The sequence below is a fragment of the Anabrus simplex genome, chromosome 8, assembly GCF_040414725.1.
Source record: "Anabrus simplex isolate iqAnaSimp1 chromosome 8, ASM4041472v1, whole genome shotgun sequence".
NCBI lineage: Eukaryota > Metazoa > Arthropoda > Insecta > Orthoptera > Tettigoniidae > Anabrus > Anabrus simplex.
In genome coordinates this window covers 186,836,178-186,848,513 of record NC_090272.1, presented here as the reverse complement: position 1 = coordinate 186,848,513, position 12,336 = coordinate 186,836,178, and the positions used below count along the sequence as shown (strand labels likewise).

The following is a 12,336-nucleotide window of genomic DNA, read 5'->3' as shown; positions in this document are numbered from 1 at the left end:
AATGTTATAGCAACTTCAAAGCCAAGCATTTGTACAGTGTTAAAAAAAACTACTACTTCAGAATGTGATTTACCTTAGTTAAGAAATATACATATAAGAGACGACTCCATTGATAATCAGTTAATAATAATTTATAACATTACCACCAGTCACAAAACTTTAGACCTGCCCATTATCACTCCTAACCATTTATTTCTGTTTTACGAAAGAGACACAGTAATAATATACTTGAATCATCAGACTATTTTAGAATACCTCTTTCTCCATTCTACATCTGATGTTATGAACAAATACAGAGCTTGCTTCTCAGAAAACAGAACAAAGACAACAGTGAAACAACACCAACACATCACATGCTTTTAGCTTTTCTTCCTTTAGAGAACATCCAAGCATTTAATATTTTTACTGAAAAGTGTTAGAGGAATAGAGTGCAGTTTAGTGAGTGTTTAGTTTGGCAACATACCTTTAGCTTCCTTTAAACTAAAGAATACTAGTGAGCAATACCACTGACCATAAACAGCATTGTGTTGAAACTGAGTATGAGAGAAAGGTCCATTGGTATGGTATAACATTAGGAGAGAAGAAAACTCTTTCACACATTCTGAAGTTAAAGAAAGGTGATAAAAATCATGAACATGAGCTAAAATATAATCAATTTGTTCATAACTTGATGGTCATGAGTGGTTTACTTAGGTTTGGTAGGCAAGTTTGCAGCAAATTGCAGCTTTTTAATATTTCTAGGTTGTGCATGTACATTTTTACATAACATATTATGTTGTTAGTAGCAATGGGAAATGTGGACCCAATTAATGATGATGTTTTACAGTAATGGGAAGGAAATTAGTAAACCAGTACCGTACCTATATACATTGTCTGGAAATAATTCTTAATATTGTAATAAACCTGATCTGTTATGATACAGCACTATGGCACTTTAATTTTTGTTTTTAATTCATGGCAGTCTACATCATTGTACAGTGGTGAAAACTTTCACATAGAATTGCAAATTGAGAGTACATTATTTGTGAGATGATCTCTGCGTTCACCCGTAGTCTTTATTAACTTACTGTGATTTTAAAGCTAAACCTTTATCATGTTATTTCATAACTACTTCTCTTGTATTCTATGTTGAATGTTGACATCTGCTTATCTAATAGCTATCATTTTGAATCAGAAGAGCAATTCTTAAAATTCAACTGACAAACAACTTCCACATAGAATTCCACATAGCAAAAAAGATTCCATTGGTATAATAACCACTAGACAAATGTTGCCTACATTACAGACAGAAGAAAGATCCACTTCTTTATTATATGTCCAGCAAACAAGTCTACCTGTAATGACCAAAGATTCTTTCTGGGTATAGCTTAACAAGAAAACCACTGTAGAACATCCTGAAGACTATCTCATCATCACTTGTTACATCAATGCTCATGTCAGATGTAGGAAGGAAAACTATGGAGCCCACAGTGGATATGAATTCAAAGAGAAAGAATGACAGTGAAGAATTCTGGACTACACTGAAATACATGAGCTAGTCATCATTAACACAGAGATTGAAAACCGAGATTCACATTTCATTACAAAATTCTGTGGCAAGAAGGCAACATAAATTGACAACAAATTTCACCAAGTATCAAGTCTCGCTCTATAGCTAAATGGTTAGCATGCTGGCCTGTGGTCCAAGGGGTCATGGATTCAGTTCCTGGGGAAGTCGGGGATTTTAACCTTCATTAGAAGGAAGTAATTGGACTTAGTGGATCTGAGGCTGGGTGTGTTTGCCATCTTCAGCATTAAGATAGGGCCCATACTCGCAGACGTGCAGGTCACCTTTAAGGCATCAACTCGAAAGACCTTCACCTGGTCTCTACAGAGGAGGCCACATGCCATATAATATCAAGTGTCGAGACCTCAAATATGTACGTTGTGTAATAGTACAAAATGCTTGTGACATAACATCAACTAAACACCTGCAGTTTACATGTCAAGCCACTGACAATTGAGCACACATCCCAAACAAGAGCAATGAGAATCAAATGGTGGTACTTCAGATAAAAGTAGGCTGCCATCATAGAATGAATAACACCACAGTTGATGAAAGCTGAAAGAGACTGCTGATGAAGCTACATGTGCCATGAACTCAGGACAATGATGTATTGATAAAGATGCTGCTGTCATAAACATGACAAACAAGAAAATATAGTTGTATAACAACTTTATCAACGACTAAACACCATCTCATTGGAACATTTACAAACTAGGCCAAGGGAGGTGAAGAATATCATAATAGCGACAAAACCGCTTGGTATACAGAACTTCACGTGGGATTCAAAATACGCATGAAAGAGAATGTGACATCTTTCGACACATCATATCAAGACATCGGAAGACAGAAGAAGTTCAATATTTCTATGATATTAACGAGGAAACAGGCAATACCTGTATACTGGTACACTGGAAGAAAATGTGCGATTGCTGGCAAAGCTATTTCTAAAGAATCTCAACTGAGGAATTTCCTCACCAACTAATCCTAAACACCAGAGTCAATGAAGGATTCATTAAAAAAATTAATACCTCCAAAGTCAAGACTGCTTTGAAGTAAATGAAGTTAGGAAAAGCCTCTGCCACAGATGACTTTGCAGCAGAGTTGTGGTGATCTCAAAGGTCAGATACCAGTGCTATTCAACCAAATTATTAAAGAGATATGAACATTGATTGATTCGCAACTGAACATCACTGTACCAATCTTCAAGAAGGAGGGAAATCCACTGCCCAGTCTGACTTCTGAGCCGTACTGTGAAGATTTTTGAAGATAATGTGGACAAAGGAAATCACAGGATCATAAAAATGATCATGAATCAAACTAGATTTGTGGACAACTATACCACAACTGATGCAATCCATGCTGCACAACTACTAACTGAGAAGCACTGCAAGAACAAATTGCTCCACTATCTAGGACTTTGTAAAAACATTTGATCGCATACCATATGACTTTATTTGGCTAGCACATTGTCAGTATGGTGTCCCAGAATACTTTGTTGGTTGGGTGTACTTGATGATGATGATTGTGATGATGATGATGATGATGATGATGATGATGGTGATGATGATGATGATGATGATAATCTGTGAGTGGAGAAATGGACCATCCAATAGGATGTCATCCTAACGACATATATCACCTATCTCCAGGTTAACATATTACAAGAAGTAGCTGAAGGTCTCCAAAATTCCTTTGAAAACCTGAAGTAATGATGTCTGACAACCATTTATTGATACCAAATATGGAGAAATGAAACACTGCATTCATTTTGAGTATCTTGGAGAGATATTTTCCTTTCATGCTTTGGGTAACTGCAGTGGAGGAGGATCTGGTTAGTATCTCTGAGGCACTGGTTCAAGAAAGAAGTAAGTACACGACCTAGGTACACTGGATATTCCAAAAAGAGTAAGAATAAGAACTGATGCAAACTGGTGCAAAGTAGTCTGAAGAGCAGAAAACCTGTTCTCCATTAAGAAGAAGGAGTACTAGAAGTCCAGAAAGGCTGAGAAGTGTTAACCATGGTCCTAAGTGGTCAAAATGGTATGAAAAGAAAGAGGAAAAAATAAATCATTTGCAAGTAAGCAAAAGGTAAGCAATCCTAGTATTGGCTGCAGTGGATTACATGTGCAAACAAGGGTGTCACATATAACTAGCCTCTATTAGCTACCAAATACATTTAGATATTGTTGTAATGAAGTTTTCAAAGAAGAAACCTAATGGTTTATTCTTGTAAGACCAACTTTAGATTTCTGAGGGGGAATAAAAAAGTTTTATCCCCATACTCAGGACCAGATTAAGGTAGGAGGGCTAAAGGGGCTGCAACCCCGGGCCCCGTGTGCCAAGGGGTCCCAGCCCTTGGCTGAACCTAAAATTGTATAAAAAGGCCTGCATGTATAATCTGCATGTATATGAATATTTACACTCGCAAAATATCGAATATGCACTCTTCAGCTTATCAGCTGTCTGCGTTAGTATTTCATCACTGCTAGAATCAATTACCATCTGGAGACACAAATCCTCGCTACTTATGCACTGTAATTATTGTAAAGGTTAATGTTGATGAAAATTTAAATCTGGCAGCTTGCGAGTATGGGCAGAGGGGGAAGGGAGGAAGAGGTCTAGGAAGTGAGAGAGAGGGACAGGGGAAGCATGGTGGAATGCGCATGCTATACTATATCTTTGCATTAGGAACAGAACTTCCAGTTCACCTCTGATTATTGAACCATTCGTAAGTTACAACTGTAATGTTCTCGTAAAATGGATAGAAAATATCCTAGTGGTGCCAAAAAATGTAAATTAAAAGAACAACATTTGAAAGAAATTGAAAAGTTGCCAAAATATCAACATTTTTTGACAGGAAGTCTACAAGTGCATCGACGACTGAAGAGACTGTTACTGATGAATTGGAATCTTCTACAGGTAAGCGAATAGTGTAATATGTAAGTCTGTTGTAGTCTATTTCAACACTTCCTTATTCATCAATTTAAGTGGAAGTAGTTCTATAATGACTTCAGTATGCTAGTCTTACGTGATGTTACGAAGAAGGGGCCCCACATTTTTAAATAGCCCAGGGCCCCCAAACACCTTAATCCGGCACTGCCCATACTTTCTAAAAATATTGAAATATATCACATCATTTACAATTGGCAGATAATCTTCATATTTAGTTCCATGATGAAAGCATGTAGTCCTCTCAGTGTTATGTAAGAAAGCCTTCTCTGTACATAAATGAGGTTGCATGCAAACCTTCAGTCTTACTATTGCAAAATGTGAAAATTAGCTAGCTTCACACAGTTTACTATTATTTATGTTAAGTTTATTTACTGGTGCTTATTTTAATTGTAGTCTCTATAGTACATGCAATGCAAAACATACAAAGCATTCAGTACAAGCATGGGCAATTGTTGGTGCTTATTTTCAGTTTTACTCACTGCAAGGGGACTGTTTCAATGAGTTACTTATCATACAATGTTCTTGGACTAAATAAAGCCAGGCAATTCTTCAGTTCATTTCCTATTTAAGGAGAAGAAATTATCCTTTACCAGAAAGAGTGCTTCAGTATTAAGTTCAAAAGTTTTATGTTGTGAATTAGGGCATACATATTTACAGAGTTCAGAATTTCTTGGTATTAATATTTCACTGGCATTTTATGTCTTCACACAATCTGAAATGCAAATAAATAAGCAAAATTTGGAAAATCGCCAGCTTCCTATGGAAGTCTGAGCTGTGAAAGTCTTAAACTATGCGTAAATATTGCTTTATGAAATATATTTGTCTCTGTTTCCTACAAGGTGGAATAGCTTCTGATGGTTTATATGCCTGTCTAATCATGAATGTTTCCTAGTTAGGAAGCTCATCTTCTTCCAACACTTCTAGGATTAACTTCTGAAGATAGTACTGACTACTTCACTTAGTATATGTCCTGTACCGAGAGAGTTGACTGTGCGGTTATGGGAGCACAGCTGTGACCTTGCAGTTGGGAAATAGTGGGTTCGAACCCCACTGTTGACAGCCCTGAAGATGGTTTTCTGTGGTTTCCCATATTCGAACTAGGCTATTCCTTAATTAAGGCCATGGCTGCTTCCTTCCCACTCCTAGCCCTTTCCTATCCCATCGTCGCCATAAGACCTATCTGCATCTGGGCGACAAGTGTGCCAATTTGCTACATTTTATTGTTGTTAGAAATTCGAGCCTCCATGGTTCAGGTGGCAGCGCACCGGCCTCTCAATGCTGGATACCGTGGTTCAAATCCCAGTCACTCCATGTGAGATTTGTGCTGGACAAAGCGGAGGCAGGGCAGGTTTTCCTCCGGTTACTCTGGTTTTCCCTGTCATCTTTCATTCCAGCTACACTCTCCACTATCATTTCATTTCATCTGTCTGTCATTAATCATTGCCCCAGAGGAGTGCGACAGGCCTCGGCAGCCAGCACAATTCCTATCCTCGCCCCAATATTTCTGGTAATATTAACAGGAAAACAGGTTGAAGGTTTTCATTTTCATTGGTGTTAGAAATTCCTTCTCTAACACTGACTCTCATTAGCACTTCTTCATTAGATTTTTGAGTTGTCCATGAGATACAAAGCCAGTTAAGGTCGTGTATCTGTAAGTTTGCTACTCAAGGAGGGGGTGAGTTCAAAACTCTTAGGCAGCCTTGAAGAAGGTTTTCCATGGTTTCCCATTTTCACACCGGGCATATGCTGGGGCTGTACCTTAATTAAGGCCATGCCTGCTTCGTTACCAATACTAGCCCTTTCCCATCCTTGCATTGCCGAAAACCTCCAACATGTTGTTGCAGCATTATTATACTCATGATTTTTCCATTAACATTTCCTTTTTCTAGCTTGACTAAAGTAACTGTATTCTGATTTGGGTACATGGTAGAAAAATTAATTTTTTTTTTTGCACTTTTACCCAGAATTAAAAAAAATAAAAGTGAATTATTTGGAAGATTATAATATACTAGCATGATACAGCATAAGTTGCTGTCCCCTAGCGACGATCTGTCCATTGTGTCGATCCAGTCTTGGTGCGGCTTTGCAGTTAAATTAATTACATAAAATTGCTCATCATAAAAAAAACTACCCATTAGATTTCATTCAAACCACTTCATAAACTCTCCCAGGAGTAATAAGAACAAGTTGTGAAATTTTCAGCAAAATGATCCAGTAGTTTTTGAGTCTATTAATTTCAAATATACCAACATACACTTTTATATAGATCTTTTTAGAAGTGAATGTAAGTATGTAATATATATTGTAAAAGTAAATTAATGACCAATATATGACCAATACATTACAAACCAATTTCAAACCTTAATTGTTTGAAATATATAATTTTGTGTGGCTATTTCTAGCTGGGTGCAGCCCTTGTAAGGCAGACCCTCCGATGAGGGTGGGCGGCATCTGCCATGTGTAGGTAACTGCGTGTTATTGTGGTGGAGGATAGTGTTATGTGTGGTGTGTGAGTTGCAGGGATGTTGGGGACAGCGCAAACACCCAGCCCCCAGGCCATTGGAATTAACCAGTGAAGGTTAAAATCCCCGACCCAGCCGGGAATCGAACCCGGGACCCTCTGAACCGAAGGCCAGTACGCTGACCATTCAGCCAACGAGTCGGACATTGTTTGAAATTATGGCTATAATTGGGTTTGAATAAGTGCATTTACTTTTGTGACAGACTGTAATAAATCTATCATTTCTGGTAATATCTACTTTGTAACTAAAGAAAACAACTCATTTTTTGATACTTCTTTATTATGATGGCTAAGAATGAAAGCTTGATTTTTGTAGTGACACTGAACTGAAGTTTGACTGGCTTTGTGAAAACTGTTAATGTACCATTACAGATGAATATGTCCCCTTACTGAGTATCTCTATGGTACCTTAGGATTGAGGTCAGAGCCTTGCTGCATGAGTGTGCCGATGGTGAACCAGAAGCTGTTGGCCAAAGTGAAGTCGTTCTCAATGACGAGCAGAGCAGCAGTTGGATAATCGCTCATACACGTTGGTGCTGGTGGGCGATGTGTGCAGCATGGGTTTGGAGTGCACCACTCATAGGGTGAGAACCGTGCTACCACCCATATGGTCAGAGACACTAGGATATATGCAGCCAGGACATACAGCCAGATCTCCACTGCCAGAGGGTTCATGAAGGAGAACAAGCGACCTGGCATGCTTTCCGACACCTTCAACACAGGAGTAAGTACCAACATAAAGTCAATCACTGTGTTATACTGATCTGTACAGTAAGTGCTTCCAGCTAGGGTAGGTATTCATCAAGCAACTATGCTGGATGGGGGAAATATTTGGGGATCTGTCAGAGGAAATGTTGAACTTCATATGATATGTTGTATCCAAAATGATTCATAGATACATATAGGGTGAGTTAGTTAATCCTTTCATACATGAATTATTTTTCGTTTGCATTTGGTGGTGAAAAACACTTGTATGTGATGTGGTTTACCATAATGGAATATATAAATGATTTTTAGTGAATACTACTCTAAGCTTCTAACATTCAAAGATTGATCATTACTGCCTACTGGTCATAGCTACGTATTGCAAAGCACAAGTATATTTGCAAGACCGTAGGTCTGTAATGTCTTTGAGGTTGCCGTCAGAGGTACTGTGGTAACTGGATGGCGAAGGCTCATGGAATATAAATGGTGGTTGGTAACATGGATATTGATTGGGAGGAAAGAGTGCTTTCGGATATAGGGCTGTTTTGCCGTCTCTCATGTAAGAAAACCAAACAAAAACCAAACACCTCACACAACCATGGCACCACTGGTATATGTGTTAAATTGTAAAGTTGAATAGGTGATAGTAAAAATGTGCTACTAAGGATAAAAATAATAAATAATGCATAAAAATACATGAGAGCACCGACCGTCTGACCACATTTAAAGCTGCCACCCAGATGGCAGATCCCCTATCAATTGTTTACCTAGTTCTTTCTTAAACATTTTCAAAGAACTTGGAAATTTATTCCAATCACTTACTCCCTGCCCTATACATGAATAATGACCTCATTAGAGGTCCTCAAGCACGAGAGGGCTAAAATGTTCACCCATTTGAGGTGATAACCCTTTAACATTGCAAGATACAGAAAATCAGTTTTCACTTTCAGTGCTGTTAATCCATTTTAATTTCCAGGCCAAACCGGTGTGGAAGTAAGTGTCTGCCAGTTTCTTAGCTGTCTTGATTCTAGGATGTCTAGAACAGAGCCTGTAAAATCATCATGGATAAGCAGATTAAGACTGGCTGTTACCTTCTCATACTCACCGCGTAGAGCATGTTTCCTTTGCAGGTGAGGTAGAGGAATATGACTCAAGGGTGGCAGCTGAAAGTTGGATGGATTTCACTGTGCCTGTTACGATGCACATTCCGGTAGTTTGGTTCAGTTGGACAGCGATCAGTTTTATGTGGCAACTGTTTAGCCAGACAGGAGAACAGTACTCTGCTCTGCTTATTCCAGTTATTTATGGAGTTGCTCTAGCCACTGTTGCTAATTTTGAATTTTGGCTGAGGGTTTAAGGCCGGACACCCTTTCATGATCTCATGTCACTTTTCAAGTGAAAATTCTAACCTGGAATTGACCAAGATTTGAACTTTTGTCATTCAGATGAAAAGCCAACAACCAAGCCATTGTTCTAACCACCTCTCACCCCCTGCAACACATTGCTATAAAGCTCCTATAAATTAACTAATCATCTCCATGACCCTGTTGCAGATAGCATTGTAGTCTACTCCCCCCCCCCCCCCCCATCATCTATATATATAAAGTAGCTTGTCCTGACTGACTGACTGACTGACTGACTGATTCATCATCGCCGAGCCAAAACTACTGGACATAAAGAAATGAAATTTTGGAGATATATTCATATTAAGATGTAGGTGCTCGCTAAGAGAGGATTTTTGGATATTCCGTCGCTAAGGGGGTGAAAAGGGGGGGTGAAATTTTAAAATGAGTGTGTCTATATCTCAAAACTTTAAAAGTTTACAGATGTGAAAATTGGTATTTAGAATCTTCTTTAAAAATAAGGAAACACGTATTTTTTTGTTTTGAGACAATCCCAATAGGAGGGGCGAAAAAGGGTGAAAAAGGGGTTGAATGCCTTTAATCGGGATACCGGTACTTATATCTCAAAAACTGAAGATATTACAGACATGAAAATTGGTACTTTTGATCTCTTTTAAAAATAAAGAAACACGTATTTTTTTGTTTTGGGGAAATCCAATTAATGGGAGGGTGAAAAGGGGGTTAATTTTTAAAACGGGTGCATCTATATCTCAAAACTTTTAAAGTTTACAGATGTAAAAATTGGTACTTAGAATCTTCATTAAAAACAAAGAAACACATATTTTTTTGTTTTCGGAAAATCCCAATAGGAGGGGTGAAAAGGGGTGAAAACGTGGTTGAATGACTTTAATGAGGATACTTATATCTCAGAAACTGAAGATATTACAGACCTGAAAATTGGTGTTTAGGATCTCCTTTAAAAATAAAGAAATACATTTTTTTTGTTTTTGGAAAATCCAATTAATGGGGGGTGTGAAAAGGGGGTGAATTTTTAAAATGAGTGTATCTATATCTCAAAACTTTTAAAGTTTAAAGATGTAAAAATTGGCATTTCGAATCTCCTTTAAAAATAAAGAAACACGTATTTTTTTGTTTTCGGAAAATCCCAATTGGAAGGGTGGAAAAGGGTGAAAAAGCGGTTGAATGCCTTTAATGAGGCTACTTATATTTCAGAACCTGAAGATATTACAGACCTGAAAATTGGTGTTTGGGATCTCCTTTAAAAAAGAAACACGTATTTTTTTGTTTTTGGAAAATCCAATTAATGGGGGGGGGGTTGAAAAGGGGGTGATTTTTTAAAATTAGTGTATCTATATCTCAAAACTTTTAAAGTTTATAGATGTAAAATTGGTATTTAGAATCTCCTTTAAAAATAAAGAAACACGTATTCTTTTGTTTTCGGAAAATCCCAATAGGAAGGGTGTAAAAGGGTGAATAATGGGTTGAATGCCTTTAACGAGGCTACTTATATTTCAGAACCTGAAGATATTACAGACCTGAAAATTGGTATTTGTGATCTACTTTAAAAGTAAAGAAACACGTATTTTTTCGTTTTTGGAAAATCCAAATATTGGGGGGTGAAAAGGGGGGTGAATGCTTTAGAATGAGTGTGTCTACATCTTAAAACTTTAAAAGTTTACAGATGTAAAAATTGGTATTTAGAATCTCCTTTAAGAATAAAAGAACACGTATTTTTTTGTTTTCAGACAATCCCAATAGGAGGGGTGAAAAAGGGTGAAAAAGGGATTGAATGCCTTTAATCAGGATACCGCTACTTATATCTCAGAAACTGAAGATATTACAGACCTCAAAATTGGTACTTTCGATCGCTGTCAAAAATAAAGAAACACATATTTTTTTGTTTTTGGAAAATCCAATTAATGCGAGGGTGAAAGGGGGGTGAATTTTTAAAATGACTGCATCTATATCTCAAAAGTTTTAAAGTTTAGAGATGTAAACATTGGTATTTAGAATCTTCATTAAAAGTAAAGGAACACGTATTTTTGTTTTCGGAAAATCCCAATAGGAGGGGTGAAAAGGGGTGAAAAATGGGTTGAATGCCTTTAAAGAGAATACTTATATCTCAGAAACTGAAGATATTACAGACCTCAAAATTGGTACTTTTGATCGCTTTCAAAAATAAAGTAACGCGTATTTTTTTGTTTTTGGAAAATCCAATTAATGCGAGGGTGAACAGGTGGGTGAATTTTTAAAATGAGTGCATCTATATCTCAAAAGTTTTAAAGTTTAGAGATGTAAAAATTGGTATTTAGAATCTTCATTCAAAATAAAGGAACACGCATTTTTTGTTTTCGGAAAATCCCAATAGGAGGGGTGAAAAGGGGTGAAAAATGGGTTGAAAGCCTTTAAAGAGAATACTTATATCCTAGAAACTGAATACATTACAGACCTGAAAATTGGTATTTGGGATCTACTTTAAAAATAAAGAAACAGGTATTTTTTCGTTTTGGGAAAATCCAAATAATGGGGGGTGAAAAGGGGGATGAAATATTTAAACTGAGTGTATCGATATCTCAAAACTTTTAAAGTTAGAAATTGTTTTTTAGAATCTCCTTTAAAAATAAAGAAACACATATTTTTTGTTTTCGGAAAATTCCAATAGGAAGGGTGGAAAAGGGTGAAAAATGGGTTGAATGTCTTTAAAGAAGCTACTTATATTTCAGAACCTGAAGATATTACAGACCTGAAAATTGGTGTTTGGGATCTCCTTTAAAAATAAAGAAACACGTATTTTTTGTTTTTGGAAAATCCAATTAATGGGGGTGAAAAGGGGGTGATTTTTAAAAATGAGTGTATCTATATCTCAAAACTTTAAAAGTTTATAGATGTTAAAATTGGTATTTAGAATCTCCTTTAGAAATAAGGAAACACGTATTTTTTGTTTTTTGAAAAAATCCAATAGGAAGGGTGGAAAAGGCTTAGAAAGGGGTTGAATGCCTTTAATGAGGCTAATTATATTTCAGAACCTGAAGACATTACAGACCTGAAAATTGGTATTTGGGATCTACTTTAAAAATAAAGAAATAAGTATTTTTTTCATTTTTGGAAAATCCAAATAATGGGGCGTGAAAAGGGGGGTGAATTTTTAAAATGAGTGTGACTACATCTTAAAACTTTAAAAGTTTACAGATGTAAAAATTGGTATTTAGAATCTCCTTTAAGAATAAAAGAACACGTATTTTTTTGTT

General features: G+C 36.8%; 1 protein-coding gene across 1 annotated transcript in view; it reads right to left on the bottom strand.

Moving 5' to 3' along the window:
• The window catches only part of LOC136879360 (glutamate receptor ionotropic, kainate 2), a 473,995-nt gene that overhangs the window by 35,099 nt on the left and 426,560 nt on the right, over nt 1-12,336 (bottom strand). The window contains exon 13 of the mRNA XM_068229090.1: nt 7,428-7,730. Coding sequence (XP_068085191.1) covers nt 7,428-7,730 — 303 coding nt within the window. The remainder of the gene's footprint in view (nt 1-7,427; nt 7,731-12,336) is intronic.